This window comes from Telmatherina bonti, assembly GCF_933228915.1.
Source record: "Telmatherina bonti genome assembly, chromosome: 12".
Classification (NCBI taxonomy): Eukaryota; Metazoa; Chordata; class Actinopteri; order Atheriniformes; family Telmatherinidae; genus Telmatherina; species Telmatherina bonti.
In genome coordinates, this window is record NC_136610.1 from 26,340,719 (window position 1) to 26,364,677 (window position 23,959).

General features: G+C 37.5%; 5 protein-coding genes across 5 annotated transcripts in view; all 5 read right to left on the reverse strand.

Moving 5' to 3' along the window:
* LOC306763163 (protocadherin alpha-C2-like) overlaps positions 1-23,959 on the reverse strand; it is a gene marked incomplete at its 5' end in the record, with an annotated part of 198,701 nt that overhangs the window by 172,310 nt on the left and 2,432 nt on the right. The window lies entirely within an intron of this gene.
* Positions 1,005-3,380, reverse strand: LOC306763024 (protocadherin alpha-8-like; the record flags this gene model as incomplete). The annotated part of the gene is made up of 1 exon (XM_079249692.1): positions 1,005-3,380. The coding sequence occupies one exon, from the start codon at positions 3,378-3,380 to the stop codon at positions 1,005-1,007; it is 2,376 nt and encodes a 791-aa protein (XP_079105818.1).
* Positions 3,436-10,505, reverse strand: LOC306763025 (protocadherin alpha-8-like; the record flags this gene model as incomplete). Its single annotated transcript, XM_079249693.1, has 3 exons — positions 3,436-3,486; positions 3,965-4,057; positions 8,148-10,505. 3 exons carry the CDS (start codon positions 10,503-10,505, stop codon positions 3,436-3,438), a joined length of 2,502 nt encoding a protein of 833 aa, XP_079105819.1.
* Positions 11,466-13,769, reverse strand: LOC306763026 (protocadherin alpha-8-like; the record flags this gene model as incomplete). The annotated part of the gene is made up of 1 exon (XM_079249694.1): positions 11,466-13,769. One exon carries the CDS (start codon positions 13,767-13,769, stop codon positions 11,466-11,468), a length of 2,304 nt encoding a protein of 767 aa, XP_079105820.1.
* LOC306763027 (protocadherin alpha-8-like) lies at positions 15,196-22,311 on the reverse strand (the record flags this gene model as incomplete). The annotated part of the gene is made up of 2 exons (XM_079249695.1): positions 15,196-16,839; positions 21,637-22,311. 2 exons carry the CDS (start codon positions 22,309-22,311, stop codon positions 15,196-15,198), a joined length of 2,319 nt encoding a protein of 772 aa, XP_079105821.1.

Consider the following 23,959-nt stretch of genomic DNA (forward strand, 5'->3'; position numbering starts at 1 on the left):
TAAGGTTTTCCATCATTATCCATCAACATGTATATTCCGAGCTCCCCGTTAGTATCATTAACTTTTATACAAATTTTCTAACAAGCAAATTTCTAATTCTTTCAGAACGTCGTTTTCTCATCGGCTTGTTCATTTGATTCTGCTCTTTGGGTTGACAAAGAAAGGGTTTTAAGGGGAGGGATGAAACAGCTGAGGGTTTTCCCTTTTTCATAGTGACACCCAGAGGTTAGAACCGTGAAAAGAACTTTTTTTTTTTTTTTTTTTTTAAGAATATTAGTTATGCATGAGAACAAAACGATCACAAATAAGCGAATTGATTGTCAGCCTTTCATCATTTTACCAATACACACCAGTTATCTATTTTTAATGCATAATTTTAGTTTTAGATACCACATATCTATGAATACTGATCTTCAGTAGTCATTAAAATACATGTTTAATTGTTTTTCTCTTTTGTAGCTTAACTTGTTAACCACATTTTCGGTACCATGGACAGCAACCGTAAACAAAGACATTCTCGTAGACACGTATATGTTTTTAAATGCATATGTTGCTAGTTTTCTCTGTTGAAAGTATTTGAGACTTTTTATTCCAGGACAAAATAGTTTCACAATGGCACACAAAGGCAATAATATCTCTGTTGTTCCATATGTATCAATATTGAGTATGGCGAGGACCAGATAACTTCCTACACTGCAGTGATCTCTGCCACGAAATGAATGCCTTACACGAGACACACCTGGGAAGCGTAAAGTGGGAAACGAAGAAGAATGATATCCTGACACACCACAGTGATTCCACTTAAAGAAAAGCAGTTTGCATAACTCTGACACCTACAAATATTCTGTCATTGAATAAATTGACTAATCTGAGTCACACTTTGGCATTACTTTAGTACACACACTATAATGAATAAAATGCAATTCAAGGCTTCTAAACATCCAACACATTAAACAAAAATGACAACTCAGAGTGTTCTTCAGAAACCAAAGGCGAACAAAATATCAAATGCACACAACATATTGAAAACAAAAAGTGTAAACCCTTACCTCATCTGATCCCCGTCTCCTATCGGGAAGCACCAAGGTATTTGCATTGCTTCCAGGAACAATAGTAGATCCTATGCTCATTCTTGGTCCAACTAGCATGTATCGCTTGTCTCCAGATCTGTACTGGATGCTGTGACACAGTGTTCCATCATAATTAGTTTCTTGTAGATATTTAGACGTGTAGTCTGTAGATTTTGAACACTGCATTGCAATCAATATGATGATGCTGATGAGAAAGAGGACTGAAATTGAGCCCAAACTTATCATCAGGTAAAAAGTCACATCACTGTTTTCATCATCTCTCATTGCACTTTTCACATCAGAAGCTGCAAAAGCTTCTTTGGGCTCCACAAGTTTCACAATCACTGTAGCTGTTGCTGAGAGTGAAACGTTCCCATTATCTTTCACCAGTATGACCAGTTTATGTTCAGCCTCATCTGTCTCTGTGAATGAGCGAAGTGTTCTGATCTGTCCTGTATAGCGGTCCAAACCAAAGAGACTGTGGTCAGTAACTTCCTGCAGTGAGAACAGCAACCAGCCGTTATATCCTATATCAGCATCATAGGCTCTGACTTTAGTCACCAAGTGTCCTGCGTTCACATTGCGGGGAATCTCCTCCACACCTTCAGCAGAACCATTGGAGCTGACTGGATACAGGATGACTGGAGGGTTGTCGTTCTGATCCAGAATGAACATGTTCACGGTGACGTTGCTGCTTAGAGACGGAGTTCCAGAGTCTGTGGCAACAACGTGGAACTGGAAAGTTTTCAGGGTTTCAAAGTCAAAACTTTTCAGAGCTGAAATTTGTCCATTCTCAGCATGTATGTTCAGAAAAGATGCCATGTTGTTATGTCCTCCATCCCTTCTGAGCAAACTATATGACACCACAGCATTGTCATTTAAATCTTTATCATATGCGCTCACAGAAAATATAGATGCACCAGGAGGATTGTTTTCCATTAAATATAATTCTAGCGGGTTTTTCGAGAATTCTGGAGAGTTATCATTCACGTCAGATACTTGAATGCTCAAAGTTTTGACTGTGGAATGAGGTGGCTCACCATAATCGATAGCTCTAATTGAAATGTTATAAAGGGAAACAATTTCCCTGTCCAATGTTCCTTTTGTCACTAAGGAATACATGTTTTCTTTAAATGATGGTTTTAATTCAAATGGGACATTATCTGAGAGCTGACATAAGACTTTGCCATTTAAACCAGAATCACTGTCTCTAACACTGATTATAGCAATCACAGAACCAGGTTTTGAGTCCTCTGGGACCGTACTGGACAGTGATGTTACCTCTATTTCTGGCTCATTATCATTAACATCTTGAATATCAATTATGACTCTACAATCAGAACTCATTGGTGGCTGTCCTTTGTCAGAGGCTTTGACATCTAATTTGTAAACACTGGTTACCTCATAGTCAATATTTCCTTTAACTCGAATTTCTCCTCTTTTACTGTCTAGACTGAATAGTTGTAATATATTGAAATTATTCTCACCTCCGAAAACATACTCTACTTCCCCATTACTTCCATCATCAAGATCAGTTGCCTGAACTTTTATTATAATAGTGTCTACTTTGGTGTTCTCTTGCAAAGTAACAGAATAAACTTCTTGGGCGAATACAGGTCTGTTATCATTAATATCGAGGACCCTGACGGTGAGGTTTAAATTTGCAGATTTTGAAGGTGTCCCTCCATCCATAGCTGTTAAGATCAAGCTGTGATTTGTTCTTTGCTCTCTGTCTAATTGTCTCTGTAGGACGAGGAAGGGAATTTTGTCCTCTCCTCTGTCTCTAATTTCAAGATGAAAATGATCATTTTGACTCAGTTTGTAATGTTTGACGGAATTTATCCCCAAGTCAGGATCACGGGCGCCTGGTAATTGAAAACGAGCTCCTGGCATTGTCAATTCTGCCATCTCTAATATCTTTTCTTTCTCTGCAAAACTCGGTATATGATCGTTTGCATCTGTTATTTCCATGGTAACATAGTGAACTTCAAGTGGATTTTCAAGAACAATTTTTAGATCTATTAAACAGACTGGGTTTCTGTCGCACAGCAGTTCACGGTCAATCCTATTATGAACATATAAAGCTCCGCTGTCCGGTTTTACTTCAAACAGTGCACCGTGAGGTCCAGAAACAATGCGAAAACGCCTGCTGATCAGCGTACTCACATCGAGGCCGAGATCCTTTGCAACATTTCCGATCATAGATCCAGTTTTCGCCTCCTCTTGAATTGTATATTTTATTTGAGCTAAAATGAACTCTCCGTGGTCAAATAGCAAAGTCAAAAACAGAATTCGCCACCAAGACATCATTTTGATTTTGCATTCGTTATCCTCGATAGCATAACCATTAAAATGACATCCAGGGCTAAATTTTCTCCAGATGCGTCCTTCTCCGAGAATGAAATCCAGGAAAACACTGAGGCACAGGGGAGGTGCAGATCAAATAAAGGACCATGGTATTCTTTGTGGTTAAACTGACGACAAACCCCAAAGATGAAAGGACTCTATTTTGTTGGACGCTTTGATTGCTGGCGTTACACTGACACCTAGTGTGTCGTTATATTCTACAGCTTATATGAAAAAGAATTTAAAACGTTTATACTTCACATGAATCTTAAAGATAGAGAAAATTTGAATATATATATATATATATATATATATATATATATATATATATATATATATATATATATATATATATATATATATATATATATATATATATATATATAGGGTAAATATTTAAAATAGGGTTTAAAACACGAGAAAAGTTTGGGCATCGGCTACCCAAGAAATAGTAATTAAAACAATTAATGCAGCGTATTTTGCAAACAGCATGTGTTGTTTAAATGAAAATAAATACGTAAATGGATTAATATTTGTGTAATCCTTACCTCTTCAGATGTACGCCTTCTATCAGGTAATACCAAAGTGTTAGCATGGCTTCCAGGAACAATGGTAGATCCAATACTCATCCTGGGTCCAACTAACATGTACCGTTTATCTCCAGATCGGTACTGGATGCTGTGACACAGTGTTCCATCATAATTAGTCTCTTGTAGATATTTAGAAGTATAGTCTGTAGATTTCGAACACTGCATTGCAATCAGCACAATGATGCTGATGACAAAAAGGACAGAAACTGATCCCAAAGTTATCATCAGGTAAAAAGTCACGTTGTCCTCCTCGTCTACTTTTGCTGCACTTTTAACATCAGAAGCTGCAAAAGCTTCTTTGGGCTCCACGAGTTTGACAATCACTGTAGCTGTTGCTGAGCGTGAAACGTTCCCATTGTCTTTCACCAGTATGACCAGTTTATGTTCAGCTTCATCTGTCTCTGTGAATGAGCGAAGTGCTCTGATCTGTCCTGTATAGCGGTCCAAACCAAAGAGACTGTGGTCAGTAACTTCCTGCAGTGAGAACAGCAACCAGCCGTTATATCCTATATCAGCATCATAGGCTCTGACTTTAGTCACCAAGTGTCCTGCGTTCACATTGCGGGGAATCTCCTCCACGCCTTCAGCAGAACCATTGGAGCTGACTGGATACAGGATGACTGGAGGGTTGTCGTTCTGATCCAGAATGAACACGTTCACTGTGACGTTGCTGCTTAGAGACGGAGTTCCAGAGTCTGTGGCAACAACGTGGAACTGGAAAGTTTTCAGGGTTTCAAAGTCAAAACTTTTCAGAGCGGATATTTGTCCGTTTTCTGAATTAATGTTTAGAAAAGACATTATGTCGTTTCGATTCTCATATCTAGCAATATGGTAAGAAAGAACTGCATTTTTACCGATGTCGTTGTCCGTTGCGCTTACAGAGAATATTGACGCTCCAGCCACGTTATTTTCTGTAAGATAAAAATTTAATGGGCTTTGGGAGAACTGTGGGGTATTGTCATTCATATCAGATACCTGAAGGGTGAACGTCTTAAATGCCGATAAAGGTGGTACACCACAGTCATTGGCTTTTATTGTTATTTTATAAACAGATACTTCCTCTCTATCCAAATATCCTTTTGTAACAATTGAGTATATATTTTCTTTGTAGGATGGTTTTAATTCAAAAGGGACATCCTGAATTATGCTGGAAATTATTTTCCCATTGAGTCCTGCGTCTCTATCTCGCAAACTGATGAGAGAAATCATTGTGCCAGGCTTGGAATCTTCAGATACTACATTGGACAATGATGTGATATCAATTTCTGGTGCATTATCATTTACATCTTTTACCTTAATTATTACTCTGCACTCACCAGTCAGTGGTGGTGTTCCTTTGTCTGTTGCCTCAATATCCAGTTTATAAACGTCATTTTCCTCATAGTCCACTATTCCTTTTACTCTTATCTCCCCACTTTTTTTATCCAAGTCAAAAATATCATATACTTTTTTCTTCACCGTTTTTGCAAGTCTGTATTCAATTTCACTATTAGTTCCTTCATCTGGATCTGTGGCATTAATTTTATATATTAATGTACCAGTTGGAACATTTTCTTCTATTTGAATTTGGTAAGTCTCTTCACTAAATGACGGACGATTATCATTACTGTCAAGAACAACAATGGAAACATTCAGTGAACCTGATCTTGGTGGTTTGCCTCCATCTATTGCTGTGACAAATAGTACGTGGTTGTTTCTTTTTTCTCTGTCTAACGACTTTTTCAACACTAAAAATGGTATTTTTTCATCATCATTTTGGCGGACATCTATTTCAAAGTGATCGTTTGACGTTAAGGTGTATGCACGAATAGAGTTACTTCCCGCATCGGGATCTCGAGCCGTGTGCAACTGGAATCGCCTCCCAAGTTGTGTTTGTTCAAATATTTCAAACGACTGCTCTTTTTCAGGAAAACTGGGAGAATGATCATTAACATCTGTAATTTCTACAGTGACATAGTGGATTTCCAAAGGGTTTTCTACTATAATCTTCACCTCAATGAGACATGCACCACTTTCTTTACAAAGTTCTTCTCTGTCGATTTTCTTCAAGATAAAAAGATTCCCACTAGCCTGGTCTACGTCAAAAAATGCATGATCATTTCCAGACACAACGCGGAACCGCCGGTCTTTTAAAGAGGGGACGTCCAGTCCAAGGTCCTTTGCAATATTCCCCACAACTGTTCCATCCTTGAGCTCTTCTGCGACTGCATATTTTGTTTCTGCCAAAGCCCGACTCCCGATGAAAAGCAGTAACACCAATTGCGAAGCAATCCAGGAACAATTCCTTCTTCCACTTTGTATCTCGGTCGCCATGATTGTCTCACAATTGTCCTACATTAATGCACGGCATTTACTCGGTAGTCCAATGCGAATCGCAAATTTATAGACATATAGACGCACAACACGATGCATTCGGGTGGTGGATTTTATCTAAATGGGGCCGTTGCTTCTGTCAGGGGCAAACAAAAGATCTGTGAGGCGACTAAGAAAGGGTCCTGGCTTTTTAGTATAATAGTGACACCTGGGGGTGATCTGGGAAAAGACAAGGTTGTAAAAAGAAGTTTTATCATAAAAAAAAATAAGAAAAGATGAAGGTGTTTTCTTTCTCCCCATGTGTATACAAACAATAGCTTGCCTTAGATTTACATAGATTAACAATTAGGGGTAGCCTTGAGACAGAAAGACTCATTCAATTCGTATCATTGATCCGTCAGTCATTTTGAAAGGTTTTGGGTAAAGCACTTCAGTCCACGTTATTGTTTTTTTTTTTTTGTTGTTGTTTTTTTTTGTTTTTTTTTAAAGTACGTTACAGCGTTAGAAAGCTTAGAAAACTCATAAAAACAGTTTACCAGCTATGAGTCGCAAGTCAGTCGTACCACAGATATGAAAAAGTATATAATAAACACTAAACACTATCCGATGGTTTAAATAATCATGTTGAATAATTTTGCGACAGATAAACATTTTGTACATATACATATAGTTTTTTTTTTTTTTTTTTCAGCAAATGTACGTAATATTGTACAGCCTCACATGAAGAAAAAAATCGGTTAGCAACAACAGGCAGAACACCGTTTATATTCAGGGAAATACCTTTGCATGAATTAGGATTTATATTTTAAAATAAGGTATAAAGTCGCGAGTATTTTGACTGATTGGTCTAAAATATTGAACTGAACCACATTTCAAATCGACTGTAGACCTTATAGGCTACTTCCACCAGCATGATGTCTGCATTGCTCCTTCGTGGTATTGCAGTGCTGAACGGACAGCTCCGGTTAGTTCAGATATTTGCATTGGTATGAAAAATGTTTTTTTTATGATTATTATTATTTTATTATCAAATTAAACAAATGTTGATCAAATGTCGGTGTGTTCAAATGTGTCAATATATCTTAAATTCTGGATATTTTTGTTTAAATCAGTGTAAAATAATCCACCTAACTTACATGTTTATTTGTGTTTATCGCCTTTTTTGAAACGGAAATCCTGCATGTTGTTCACCTCAGGCTACTTAAAATTCAATAAAGGAAACTTGAAGTAACTTGGCATGTACATTAAATTTATATGTATAACTAAATTGCCATTCAGTTCAATTCTGAATAATCTGAACCGCATTTGACCCAAAAGAAAAGTTAGAAAAAGAAAAAGAACGTTCCCGTCGTATATGCTCGTAAAGAGACACACAACAAATATTAATAATAAAAGCCCATAAAAGCATATTTTAACTCTAAAACTTTTTGGATATTTATTGTGTGGTAAAGTAATATATCGTAAAGACAAAAACACAATGCATGCTTTCGTTTAAAACTATTTATCCTCAATATAAGGCATCCGAGCGGGCAAATGTTTGGTGTGGATGTTCTTCGCAGATCTCAGTGAAAACAGACATTTAAGGAGACTTGCATGCTTACATCATTTAAAAAGAGAACTCTAAAACTACTGAATACTATTGCATACTTCACTAAAACATATGAAAAGTGAAAGTGAAATCCAACGTGATCAACCCCATAAATTGGCCATGCTTGTGGGTAGTAATCCCAGCGCAGGAAGTTTCGAAAAGACAATAATGAATAAAACACAGTTCTGAGCACACAGGGGATATAAACAAATCAGCATTATATTTTTTTCAGACCCTTACCTCTTCAGACGTCCGCCTTCTATCAGGTAACACCAGTGTATTTGCATGACTCCCAGGAACAATAGTAGATCCTATACTCATTCTAGGTCCAACTAGCATGTAGCGTTTGTCTCCAGATCTGTATTGGATGCTGTGACAGAGTGTTCCGTCGTAATTTGTCTCTTGTAGGTATTTAGACGCGTAGTCTGTGGATTTTGAGCACTGCATTGCAATCAAAACAATGATGCTGATGAGAAAAAGAAGTGAAACTGATCCCAGAGTTATCATCAGGTAAAAAGTCACGTTGTCCTCCTCGTCTACTTTTGTTGCACTTTTCACATCAGAAGCTGCAAAAGCTTCTTTGGGCTCCACAAGTTTCACAATCACTGTAGCTGTTGCTGAGAGTGAAACATTGCCATTGTCTTTGACCAGTATGACCAGTTTATGTTCAGCCTCATCTGTCTCTGTGAATGAGCGAAGTGTTCTGATCTGTCCTGTATAGCGGTCCAAACCAAAGAGACTGTGGTCAGTAACTTCCTGCAGTGAGAACAGCAACCAGCCGTTATATCCTATATCAGCATCATAGGCTCTGACTTTAGTCACCAAGTGTCCTGCGTTCACATTGCGGGGAATCTCCTCCACACCTTCAGCAGAACCATTGGAGCTGACTGGATACAGGATGACTGGAGGGTTGTCGTTCTGATCCAGAATGAACACGTTCACTGTGACGTTGCTGCTTAGAGACGGAGTTCCAGAGTCTGTGGCAACAACGTGGAACTGGAAAGTTTTCAGGGTTTCAAAGTCAAAACTTTTCAGAGCGGATATTTGTCCGTTTTCTGAATTAATGTTTAAATATGCTGCAATTTTCAATCGGCTAATTTCTTCTCGAGGTATATGATAAGTTAATGCTGCATTTTCATTCAGATCTTTATCTGAAGCAGAAACAGAAAATATTGGGTTTCCAGGCAAATTATTCTCTGTCAGGTAAATCTCAATGGGATTTTGCAAAAATTCCGGTGCATTATCATTCACATCTGATACACCAATGCTCAGAATTTTGTACGTGGATAGAGGAGGTTGACCACAGTCTGTAGCTGTTATTGTGATGTCATAATGCGAAACTGCTTCTCGATTTAAATGTTGTTTTAAAACTAAGGAGTACATGTTATCTTGATATGAGGGTTTTAAGTCGAATGGTGCATTTTCTGAAAGACTACATATGACTTTACCATTTAAACCAGAGTCTTGGTCTGAAACACTTATTAAAGAAACTACAGTTCCAGGTTTTGAGTCTTCTGATATTGTCTTTGAAAGAGATGTTACATCTATTTCAGGTTTATTGTCGTTTTCGTCCAGTATTTTTATAATTATCCTGCAATCTGCACTCATTGGAGGCTGACCTTTGTCAGTAGCTTGAACATCTAACTTATATATCTCAGTCTTTTCATAGTCGATTTCTCCTCTTACTCGAATTTCCCCACTGTCCTTATTTAAGCTAAACATATCATAAATCTTCCGGTCAAGTTGACCACCGAAATAATATTCAATATCACCATTTGCGCCTTCATCCGGATCAGTTGCATTAACAGTAATTACACTGGCATTTACATTTACACTCTCTGGTATTGTCACTGAATAGACTTCTTGACTGAATACTGGAGGGTTATCATTTGAATCGAGGACTGAAACTGTAATGTTAAGGGATCCTGATCTAGGAGGGTTTCCTCCATCAATTGCTGTCAGAGTCAGTTTGTGTTCACGGCTCTTTTCTCGATCGAGGGACTTTAGCAACACTAAGAATGGTATCTTGTCCTCACCTCTTTCTCGAATTTGTATCGTAAATAATTCGTTTTGATTAAGTTTGTACATGCGCACAGTGTTAATGGTAACATCTGGATCACGTGCAGCTGGTAATTGGAAACGTCGACCAGGGAGAGTGGATTCTGAAATCTCTATTCGGTTTTCGTCCTCTTGAAAGCTTGGAGAATTGTCGTTCACGTCGATGATTTCAACTCCAACATAATGTATTTCCATGGGATTCTCAGCTACCAACTTCAAGTTAATCAAACATGGAAAACTGTTTTCACAGATCTCCTCTCTATCAATGTTCTTATGCACATATAATATCCCATTGTTCTGATTTACCTCAAACTGAGCATCTTTAGTTCCTGAAACGATGCGAAAATGTCTTTCCTGCAGCGAACTGACATCCAAACCAAGATCCTTGGCAACATTTCCAACAACAGATCCCACTTTAACCTCCTCTGGAATTGAATATTTGATCTGAGCTGAACCTTGCTGCACATGGCTGAGCATCACAGAAATACCGAAAGCAACCCACCACGGTCGTACTCGTTGTCTTTGTTTTTCTGGTTCCATCGTTTCGAGTTAGATTTAAAATATGTATCCACTCCCAGGTCTTTAGATAAATGCAAGCTGTTTCAATCTTTACCGGGCTTTTTTAAATATGTCTCAATCTCTGGCGTATCCATGTGTCAACAACAGCAGCAGGTTCATTTTCTTTGTAGGACGCAGCGTCTCTTCACGTTTGGCTTGAAAAAAAAAAAAAAAAAAAACACCCGAGGAAGGGGCAGGGCAAAAGAAAGAATAACGATATAAGCAGTTATGACACTGACACCTTGTGGACTTAATTCTCAATTATAACCCATATTTGAAGAAAACTATAATATAAGCTGCAATATTCATGAGTTTAAAAAGGTATACATAAAAAAGCAAATTATTTGCCAGTTGTGCTGACATGTTTGACACTCAGGGACAAATGAAGGACTCGTATGTTTAAGGAAGATATTTTCCTTTTGTTTTAGTACGTCCCTTAGCACATTCTTCCAGCCAGTAACACCGAGCAATATATATATATATATATATATATATATATATATATATATATATATATATATATATATATATATATATATATATATATATATATATATATATATATATATATATACATATATATATATATATACACTAAAACAAAAAGGAAAACTAGCTTCTTTAAACATAAGAGTTCATCATCTGTCCCTGTGTGTGTATGCATGTGTGCGCATGTGTGTTGTTTGAGCAACTGCAAATATGGTTTTAGAAAAAAGCCAAAGACTGTGATCCAAGTATTCAATTCATCCAATTAAAACCCATCTTTCTATCAGTACACAGAGAGCCATAAATTAGATTTATGAATATTGCCCTTGCTGCATGACAGTCACATTGTATGAGGCAAGATGTTTTGATACAAATTGTTATTGGTGTGTGCTGAAGGCCTGTAAGACTAATGCATTATGGGAAACAAATATGATGAACAGACAAACTTGTTTCATGTTAATTTAATTTAGTACTTACCTCTTCAGATGTACGCCTTCTGTCAGGTAACACAAGTGTATTTGCACGACTCCCAGGAACAATAGTAGATCCTATACTCATCCTGGGTCCAACTAACATGTAACGTTTGTCTCCAGATCGGTACTGTATGCTGTGACACAGTGTTCCATCATAGTTTGTCTCTTGTAGATACTTTGAAGTATAGTCTGTAGATTTTGAGCACTGCATTGCAATCAGCACAATGATGCTGATGACAAAAAGGACAGAAACTGATCCCAGAGTTATCATCAGGTAAAAAGTCACGTTGTCCTCCTCGTCTGCTTTTGCCGCATTTTTCACATCAGAAGCTGCAAAAGCTTCTTTGGGCTCCACAAGTTTCACAATCACTGTAGCTGTTGCTGAGAGTGAAACATTGCCATTGTCTTTGACCAGTATGACCAATTTATGTTCAGCCTCATCTGTCTCTGTGAATGAGCGAAGTGTTCTGATCTGTCCTGTATAGCGGTCCAAACCAAAGAGACTGTGGTCAGTAACTTCCTGCAGTGAGAACAGCAACCAGCCGTTATATCCTATATCAGCATCATAGGCTCTGACTTTAGTCACCAAGTGTCCTGCGTTCACATTGCGGGGAATCTCCTCCACACCTTCAGCAGAACCATTGGAGCTGACTGGATACAGGATGACTGGAGGGTTGTCGTTCTGATCCAGAATGAACACGTTCACTGTGACGTTGCTGCTTAGAGACGGAGTTCCAGAGTCTGTGGCAACAACGTGGAACTGGAAAGTTTTCAGGGTTTCAAAGTCAAAACTTTTCAGAGCGGATATTTGTCCGTTTTCTGAATTTATATTTAAATATGCTGCAATTTTCAAACGTGTGACTTCATCAGGAGCTAAATGATAAGTTAATGCTGCATTTTCGTTTAAATCTTTATCCGAAGCAGATACAGAAAATATTGGGTTTCCAGGCAAATTATTCTCTGTCAGGTAAATCTCAATGGGATTTTGCAAAAATTCCGGTGCATTATCATTCACATCTGATACACCAATGCTCAGAATTTTGTACGTGGATAGAGGAGGTTGACCACAGTCTGTAGCTGTTATTGTGATGTCATAATGAGAAACTGCTTCTCGATTTAAATGTTGTTTTAAAACTAAGGAGTACATGTTATCTTGATATGAGGGTTTTAAGTCGAATGGTGCATTTTCTGAAAGACTACATATGACTTTACCATTTAAACCGGAGTCTTGGTCTGAAACACTTATTAAGGAAACTACAGTTCCAGGTTTAGAGTCTTCTGATATTGTCTTTGAAAGAGATGTTACATCTATTTTGGGTTTGTTATCGTTTTCATCCAGTACTTTTACAATTACCATGCAATCTGTACTCATGGGAGGTTGTCCCTTGTCAGAAGCATGAACATCTAATTTAAAAACGTCTGCATTCTCAAAGTCAATTTGTCCCTTTACCAGAATTTTTCCACTGTTTTTATCTAAGCTAAACATATCATAAAGCTTCGAGTCAAGTTCACTGCCAAAAAAATATTCAATATCTCCGTTTACACCGTCATCTAAATCAGTTGCATTAACTGTAACAATGCGTGTGTTAATTTTTACATTTTCTGGTACCGTCACTGAATATACTTCTTGACTGAATATAGGATTGTTATCATTTGAATCAAGGACTGTTATTGTGACATTAAGAGTCCCTGACTTTGGAGGATTTCCACCATCAGCAGCTGTCAGAATCAGTTTGTGTTCACTCCTCTTTTCTCGATCCAAAGCTTTTTGTAAAACTAAGAATGGTATCTTGTCCTCTCCTCTCTCTCGAATTTGAATACTAAAATATTCATTATTATTTAGATGGTACACACGTACCGTATTAGATCCTACATCTGGATCGCGGGCACTAGGCATCTGGAGGCGTTTTCCTGGGAGTGTAGACTCTGAAATCTCCCACCTTTTTTCTGCTTCTTGAAAACTAGGTTTATTATCATTTACGTCGATGATTTCAATTACAACATAATGTATTTCCATAGGGTTGTCAGCTACCAGCTTTAGGTTCTGCAGACACGGTGAATTACTTCCACAAAGCTCCTCTCGGTCAACGTTTTTGTGCACATACAAGACGCCATTGTTCTGATTTACTTTGAAACGAGTATCATCAGTTTCGGATACGATTCTGATTTGTCTTTTCTCCAATGAACTGATGTCCAATCCCAGATCCTTGGCAACATTTCCAACAACAGAGCCCGCTCTTACTTCCTCTGGAATAGAATACTTTATCTGCGCAGATCCTCTCTCCATGCTGCAGAGAATCACATGAAAGCCGAGAGCTACCCTCCAGAACCATATTTCTCGTCTTTGTCCTCTTGCATCCATCCTGTCTGTTGACAAATTTGATCAAATATATCCTCACAAGTCCTTCCACAAAGAGATTGTCCTACAACACAAAACGCGTGTTTGAAATTAATCCTATATTGCTTGCATTGTCAATTTATCTTTTGACGGCAGCACGTCTTTTTTTGTAAATGCACCCTTTTCGCTCTGGATGCATGAAAAAAAAAAAAAAAAAAACCTCTGTGGAAGGGGTAGGGCTAACGATAGCACAATAAAGTACGATGATAACACACTGACACCTTGTGGACAATATACATTGGATGCATATTAGAAGGAAACCACGTGCGTTCACTACCAGTGTGTTTCTGGGTTGTTGGCTTTGCGAACTGCATTTATCATGTAACGTTGAACTATAATTTACATCTGTTTCAGCTATTCAGTTCCAACTTTTTAGTGCATTATGACCATTGAACTGGTTTTCCGATTATTGCAGAACGTTCATAGAATTAAAACAGTGAAAGCCACCTGTATGGTCTACATCGGGGTTACATAATAGCGCAGAAATAAGGTAAGATTCAAGTGTGCACAAATGTCGTTCATAAAATGTTTACTTTTGCGTGATTGTATGCAGACTGCACAAGATGGGGGATAATAATCATTGAACAAAAGCTAATAATAAATCAATCCCAGAAAAACATCAGCGTCTTGATTTGATAGAATAAATATAAAACCCATCCAAACATTGGGGGAAATATAAATCTTCACAAGTATCAAGCCATGGCCGCAATTTACATTCTCTTTTGACAATCACCACCGCATTAGGCATTTACCAGTACCCTGGACAGCGTCACAACCCACCGCAGAGACACTCCATCAATTTACAACAGAAATAAATCAAGCCGATGTGTCAACTAAACAGCAGAAAAATAATAAATAAATAAATAAATAAATGAAACAATCACAATGCTCTGATGCGTCACTGCAGTTTATAAGTTGAACAAAAGGGACTTTGGCTATATGAATAAGGAAACATAACATTTCGAACTTAATGTGTCAAGTAAACATTTATCAAATTTAACATTTTATATATGTATCATTTATATATTATCTAACGTTATCCAAAAAGAAAAAAATCCATTTATGTCCGCATGCACATAATAGAAATAAATGCGTTTGTTGTTCCCTTTCGGCTTGTCCTTCTGAAGGGGTCGCTGCACGAGTGAATTGGCCAAGTTTTACGTCGGATGGCCTTTTTTCATACAATCCTCTGCATTTACCCGGGTTCAGAGAATAACCGTGTTTCATCAGCACCCCAGGGGGGTTGAAACCGCAGACCATCAGGTCAATATACAAACGATTTGACCACCACAGCCACCCCAAGAACTTGAAATAACTAAATCAAAAACCAAACGAGTCCTACCTCTTCAGATGTCCGCCTTTTATCGGGTAGCACAAGCGTATTTGCATGACTTCCAGGCATTACAGTAGATCCTATACTCATTCTTGGTCCAACTAGCATGTAGCGTTTGTCTCCAGCTCTGTATTGGATGCTGTGGCACAGTGTTCCATCATAGTTTGTCTCTTGTAGATACTTTGAAGTATAGTCTGTGGATTTTGAGCACTGCATTGCAATCAGCACGATTATGCTAACAAGAAAGAGAACTGAAACCGATCCCAAAGTTACCATCAGATAAAAAGTCACGTTGTCCTCCTCGTTCACTTTTGCTGCACTTTTTACATCAGAAGCTGCAAAAGCTTCTTTGGGCTCCACAAGTTTCACAATCACTGTAGCTGTTGCTGAGAGTGAAACGTTCCCATTATCTTTCACCAGTATGACCAGTTTATGTTCAGCCTCATCTGTCTCTGTGAATGAGCGAAGTGTTCTGATCTGTCCTGTATAGCGGTCCAAACCAAAGAGACTGTGGTCAGTAACTTCCTGTAGTGAGAACAGCAACCAGCCGTTATATCCTATATCAGCATCATAGGCTCTGACTTTAGTCACCAAGTGTCCTGCGTTCACATTGCGGGGAATCTCCTCCACACCTTCAGCAGAACCATTGGAGCTGACTGGATACAGGATGACTGGAGGGTTGTCGTTCTGATCCAGAATGAACACGTTCACTGTGACGTTGCTGCTTAGAGACGGAGTTCCAGAGTCTGTGGCAACAACGTGGAACTGGAAAGTTTTCAGTGTTTCAAAGTCAAAACTTTTTAGGGCCGATATCTGTCCATTTTCTGAGTTGACGTTTAGGAAAGACATTATGTCCTTTTGTTTTCCTTCTCGAACAATATGATATATAATAGCTGCATTTTCATTAATATCATTGTCTTTTGCGTTCACAGAAAACAGCGGAGCTCCTGCAGCGTTGTTTTCTAAAATGTAAAATTGTAACGGATTTTCTGAAAACTGTGGAGTGTTGTCATTTACATCAGATATTTGTATGCTAAATGTTTTAAACGTTGATATGGAAGGTTCGCCACGGTCAGTGGCTTTTATTGTTATTTCATAATGGGACACTTCCTCTCGATCTAAAAATCCCTTCGTTACAATTGAGTATATATTCTCCTTGTATGAGGGTTTTAACTCAAACGGAAGATCAGGTGTTATGCTTGAAATCACTTTTCCATTAAGCCCTGCGTCTTTATCTCGCAAGCTTATAAGAGCAACCATTGTGCCAGGCTTTGAGCCTTCAGATACTACACTGGACAGTGAGGTGATATCAATTTCTGGTGGGTTATCGTTTTCATCTTTTATCTTGATTATAACTCTACACTCACCTGTTGATGGAGGTGTTCCTTTATCTGATGCCTCAATATCCAGTTTATAAACGTCATTGGCTTCGTAATCAACTTTCCCTTTCACTCTTATTTCCCCACTTATTTTATCTAATTCAAATATCTCGTAAACAATTTTCTTTAGTGTTTTTCCAAGACTGTATTCTATTTCACCGTTTACACCTTCATCTAAATCCGTGGCATTCATTTTAAATACTGAGTAGCCGACAGGAACATTTTCTGGTATTTCAATATGGTAAATCTCCTGACTAAATATTGGACGATTATCATTGCTGTCAAGAACAATAATGGAAACATTTAGTGTCCCTGATTTTGGTGGTTTACCACCATCAGTTGCTGTAATAAATAGTAAGTGTTTGCCCTTTTGTTCTCTGTCTAATGACTTCTTCAGAATTAAAAATGGTATTTTATCATCATCACTTTGACGTGTGTCTACTTGAAAATAATCATTTGCAGTGATGGTGTAGGTACGAATAGAATTAATTCCAGAATCAGGATCACGAGCAGCGTGCAGTTGAAATCGCCTTCCTGGTAATGTTTGTTCACCTATTTCAAATCGCTGTTCCTTCTCGGGGAAAGTAGGCGAGTGGTCGTTTACATCTGTAATTTCTGCAACTATATAATGTATTTCCAAGGGATTTTCCACGATTATCTTCAGCTCCATTAGGCATGCACCATTCCCCTGACAAAGCTCCTCTCTGTCAATTTTGTCCAGAACATAAAGATCCCCATTATGCTGGTTCACACCAAAATATGCGTGCTTATTGTCGGATACAACACGGAACTGTCGGTCTTTCAAAGAGGTGACATCAAGTCCAAGATCCTTTGCGATATTTCCCACCACTGTTCCAGCCGCCACTTCCTCTGCAACAGAATATCTTGTTTCTGCCAAAGCTCGCTTCTCGATAAAAAGCAGTAAAGCCAAATCCAAGGCAAGCAAAAAGCACCTTCTTCGTCCACTTTGTAAGTCGGTCCCCATCATTAACTATTTAGAGGTTTACATCAATAGGTATTTATATGAAGTCCATTGTGTAGAGCAAATTCTGAGCATGCACAGCAAGTAGCTATGGTAAATTTGACTCAAATGCCGTCTGTTCTTCTAACAGAGGCGAACAAAAGGTTTTCTGAGGGGATGGACAAAGTATCGATGATCATTCGGTATAATAGTGACACCCAGAGGCCATTTGGGGATGAAAAATAATCTAAGTATAAACGTTCCATTTTAACTAAAGAAAATAAAACCCATATAAGCTATAACTAAAGTTTTCACGTTTTGCCCCGTATAAAATGTGTGTGAAAAGAAATCATATGATTCACCAGATGGGAAGGGGCTTGAGTGAGGGATGCTGCATGAATTTAGTAAAGCATGGTAAAAATGTGATAATACAGAAGTAATAACTAGGTAATACCCTTTAACCGCCAAAGTAATAGCCAACTTAAATCTTGGTAGTACCAGTGGGTACATCATAGTGATCATACAGGAGAATTAAAAATTACATGGTGGGGGCCTGGAACACACAGTGATGAGACAGAAACATATTTAACATGAAAACCTTTATGGAGTAGTGTGGTTATATTGTAGCAGTTATGTTCTGTCTGTAATTGACAAAAAAAGTAAGCTTTAGATGTGTGAATATATATATATATATATATATATATATATATATATATATATATATATAATGACAAACTAATAATAATTAGACCATTCAACTATGAATCAGGGTGCTAAAATGATCAATCACATTTTATTCCAAGATAATATTACAATAACCCAAACAACAACAGATAGAAAAAACAGCCAAGAAACATTGCTTACAATTTCTGTATAATAACAATAAATCAGAGCTGAAAATGATCCGTTACTTCTCGAGACATGACTATTGAACCAAACATCAACAGATATAAATATAGCCCAAATATGTTATCAGTAGTTTCTATGTAACAACCATAACTTTGGGCTGCAAAATGATAAATGAAGTGTTTCTGTGTTCTATGGTGATATTACAATGAACCAAAAATTAACTGTTATAAAGATAATCTGGGAGCATTTGTAGTAGTTTCTAGGTAGTAATTATGACTCAAGGCTGAAAAATGATGAATAATGACCCAAGAAGAAGGTGGGTCTTTGGACTGCTAAAAGAAATTTCTTCCAGGCTATATGGCAAAGGACGTTCACCACCAATAGAGATATGCCAGTGTGCAACAACCATTCTGTGTGATTATTAAAAACCTAAATTAAAAAAAACCTACATAACACTGCTATTAACATGATCAAGTCAATTACCAGAGTTATTTGTTTGCCCAGTTATAGGAGTGCTTTCTCAGCACATTGTGAGATCCTGGAGGAAGTTTAGGCGAGAGACTGGTTATTATATAGAAACTACCAAGAATGCTTTCAGGTAATATAGCTACATGTTCATGTTTGGTTTAATGTAATAGCCCCACACACTGACACAGAAGCATGTAAAAGACCATTTTACAAATCTTATGCATGGTTATTACCACAAGGGGTGTCTGCAGGTTATTGTTAAATTTGTTTGGTTTCACAATAATGCCATAAAATAAAATGGAAACAAATAATTAATCATTTTAAATAATCTAATCATGATTGTTACATCGGAGATACCCCATTTTCTGTGTTGTTGTTTTTTTTTTCTTTTTTTTTTTTCTTTTTTTTTTTTTTAAGCTGATAATATTTGGTTTAATGTAATATTACCATGAAATAAAATGGAAACATATAGCTGATCATTTTAGAGCCCTAATTCATGGTTGGTACATGGAAACTGTCCAATTATTAGGTTAGTATGAAATTTCTACCACTATCATGAATCTTTCTTAAAGTGTCACTTTTCTTTTTGGAGATATTTCTAGACTGTTAGCACACAACTACTACAATGATACATTACAAATACCAAACCTTTAACATCATTGTAAAATGACTTTTCTTCTCATTGTTTTGAGTTCTCAGCCTTATTCTACATTTTAATTTCAGTCCTACTGTTTTTTCACAATGATGTACCTTGTACTACTACCAGGATTTAACCTGTTTATTATTATTATTATTATTATTATTATTATTATTATTATTATTATTATTATTATTATTAATAATAATAATAATAATAATTATCCAATTATTATTTAGTGTAACCATTGTGTTCCCCTATTTTCACCATTTCATTACTGTGTCTAATAGGCTACCCGGAAAAGTCTGAATTTAAGGGATTATTAGCCCTAAAAGATTTACGTGGCTTGAAAATACTTAAAACCTTTGAACGTTATGCCAAAAAATAAATAAATAAACAGTGTTTAGTCAAGTTTGTTTTAAACAAGTTAAAATTCATAATAAAAAAGATACTTCAAAGCTGACCTGGATATTATTGTATAGTGTGTGTTTTTTTTTTTTTTTAAGTCTTACCTCTTCAGATGCTCTCCTGTCTGGTAGTACCAATGTATTGGCATGGCTTCCAGGAACAATTGTAGATCCTATACTCATTCTGGGTCCAACTAACATGTAGCGTTTATCTCCAGATCTGTACTGGATGCTGTGGCACAGTGTCCCATCATAATTAGTCTCTTGTAGATACTTTGAAGTATAATCTGTGGATTTTGAGCAATGCATTGCAATCAGGATGATGATGCTGACGAGAAAAAGGACAGAAACTGATCCCAAAGTTATCATGAGGTAAAAAGTCACGTTGTCCTCCTCGTTCACTTTTGCTGCACTTTTCACATCAGAAGCTGCAAAAGCTTCTTTGGGTTCCACAAGTTTCACAATCACTGTAGCTGTTGCTGAGAGTGAAACGTTCCCATTATCTTTCACCAGTATGACCAGTTTATGTTCAGCCTCATCTGTCTCTGTGAAAGAGCGAAGTGTTCTGATCTGTCCTGTATAGCGGTCCAAACCAAAGAGACTGTGGTCAGTAACTTCCTGCAGTGAGAACAGCAACCAGCCGTTATATCCTATATCAGCATCATAGGCTCTGACTTTAGTCACCAAGTGTCCTGCGTTCACATTGCGGGGAATCTCCTCCACACCTTCAGCAGAACCATTGGAGCTGACTGGATACAGGATGACTGGAGGGTTGTCGTTCTGATCCAGAATGAACACGTTCACTGTGACGTTGCTGCTTAGAGACGGAGTTCCAGAGTCTGTGGCAACAACGTGGAACTGGAAAGTTTTCAGTGTTTCAAAGTCAAAACTTTTCAGAGCGGATATTTGTCCATTTTCTGAATTAATATTTAAAAATGCAGCAACTTCCAAATGACTGCTGTCCTGTCTAACAATATGATAATTTAAAGCTGCATTTTCATTTAAGTCTTTATCAGATGCAGATACAAAAAATATCAGATTTCCAGGCACATTATTCTCTACTAAATAAAGCTCAATTGGATTATGCAAAAATTCTGGCATATTATCATTCACGTCTGATACTTCAACACTAATAGTTTTGAATGTGGATAAAGGAGGCTGGCCACAGTCTGTAGCTGTTATTGTGATGTCATAATGCGAAACTGATTCCCGATCCAAGTGTTGTTTTACAACTAAAGAGTAAACGTTATCTTCATTTGAGTGTTTTATTTCGAATGGTACATTGTCTGAAATACTACATGAGATTTTACCGTTTAATCCCGAATCCTGATCAATAACACTAATTAAAGAAACCACAGTTCCTGGTTTTGAGTCCTCTGATACAACGCTTAAGAGGGACGTCACATCAATTTCAGGTTTGTTATCATTTTCGTCCTGTACTTTTATGATGACAGTGCAATCTGCTCCCATGGGGGGTTGTCCTTTGTCCGTGGCATGAACTTCCAATTTGAAAACTTCCTTTTTTTCAAAGTCAATTTCTCCCTTGACTCGAATTTCTCCACTGTCTTTATCTAAGCTAAAAATTTCAAATAGGTTTGGGTCCAGTTCGCCACCAAATGAATATTCAATATCTCCATTTATACCTTCATCTTGATCAGTTGCATTAACTGTAATGACACTGCTGCCCATATCTACATTTTCAGGTATTGTTACTGAATATACTTCTTGACTGAATATGGGATGGTTGTCATTGGAATCGAGGACCGTCACTGTGACACTGAGAGTTCCTGATCTCGGAGGGTTTCCGCCGTCAACTGCGGTCAGGATCAGTTTGTGCTCCGGACGCTTTTCTCGATCCAAAGCCTTTTGCAAAACTAAAAATGGTACTTTGTCCTCTCCTCTATCTCGTATTTGTAAACTGAAATATTCATTATGGCTCAATTTGTACACACGTACTGTATTAACTACAACATCTGGATCGCGTGCAGTTGGCATTTGGAAGCGTCTACCTGGGAGAGCAGACTCTGGAATTTCAAACACCTTTCCTTTCTCTTGAAAGCTCGGAGAATTATCATTTACGTCGATGATCTCTATTCCAACAGAATGTATTTCCATGGGGTTCTCCACTACTAATTTGAGGTTAATCAAACACGGAGAAAGGCTTTCGCACAGCTCCTCCCTGTCGATATTCTTCTGCACATACAGAACGCCATTGTTCTGATTTACTTTAAACTGAGCGTCTTTAGTTCCTGAAACAATGCGGAACTGTCTCTCCTCCAGCGAATGGACGTCAAGTCCTAGATCTCTTGCGACATTTCCAACAACAGACCCCGCTTTAACTTCCTCTGGAATTGAATATTTTATCTGTGCAATGCATCGCTCCACGCAGCTGAACATCACAGCAAAACTGAGGGCAACCCACCATGGCTGTGTTCGTTGGCTTTGTCCTGGTCCCATCGTATGTGTTTAGATTTAAATATTATATCCACTCACAGGTCCTTAAACAAAAAAAACCTTTCCAAAACCATGAAATGAGTAGTTTAAGTTATATTCCATTCTTTTGTTTTTCTTGGTATTAATGACGGCAGCACATCAGTCTGTAGAAGTATCGTTTTCTCTCTCCAGAACTGAATAATATCTGAACAGAGGGGGCAGGGCCAGAACTAACACACCATTTTATGAAGATATGACACTGACACCTTGTGGGCCAGACACAGCTAAATATTTTCTTGAAAAAAAACCTGACATAAACTCTAACAAAATGCTCATGTTTTCCCTTTTGCTCGGTCGTTTTCACAATTGATTACAATATATTGTTTGTTTGTATCTACAAATAATATTTTTTCCTAGACTGAAGTCCAAAAAAAAACACCGATTAAAATGTTAGTGTTTTTATAAATTTGATATGTTCGGCATATATTTACATTAAAATTAATATAGTGTGAATCCAGATTACCACCATATTTGAGCGTGAGTGGGAAATGCTGTGATAAAGTTAATATGTAGAGTAGGCAATATCCAGTATTAATGTATTTCATAGATCAAACCTTTAACTCGCTTTTTAAGATCATCAACCTATGAAAAATCGTGCTCTTTTCTCAGGACCACGGACAGCGCAAAGTTCAGCGTCGCAACTGAACTGCAGCCAGCACGGTGAACAACAGGCCTACTCTAAACAATGCCCCATTAGTTGCACACACAAAGAAAAGTCCAGAAAGTTTGTAAACTGCAAATTACATCACAGATTTATACAAAGGCTTGTGTTCAGCTTCCACTTCAAAGTATTTAAAAAAAAATGGTTTGACCTATTATCCAAATTATATAAACGTTTCTCCATTTACACTTCCACAGTGCAAAATCTCCAGTGATGGTTTAAGCTTGAGGAAAACCTATTTTTAGAAGGAATTCAACATTTTGTAATAAACGGTATTATGGTATTTTGCAGGGGTTGAGACATCCATGAATTATTTTGTTTGAATATGTGTTTGGGTGGTTATGTTTCAGTTTTAATTAATTCGTAAAATAAAGTAAATTTTCCAGAGTTAAAATTGTGGAAATTGTGTTTAAATTTATGCAAAATGGTGGACCCGTCGATTCAATGAAGCTAGACTTATCGTACACCAAGACAGCCGGAGCAGAAAATTGTGTATTTCCCGAAGAAAGTCGGGATACCAGAACAGGGAGAAATTAGCCAGAGCTTAAGAAATTGAAGTGAGGGACAACAGCATCTTGCTATTTCTTTTAGAGAAAGGAGATCGTCGGTCCTTTTTCGATCTCGGCGCTGCTGACACAATTTGAACTCATGAGCTGAAGCATGTGTCTTGGCAGCATGTTAGGAATCAGTCAGGAATATCCAGTTTATTTTCTGTCAAAAATTTGTCCAATGCATTACCGCATATCATTACATTTCATTTTCATGGGCTTAGCATAAAAAGCAACAACAAAAAATTTTGTATCAATATTTTAGTCACTTCCCAATAATTATGAATTGCATGTGTGGTATCAACTGGCTTGTTGTAATACTCGTGTAATGTTTTATTTTGAA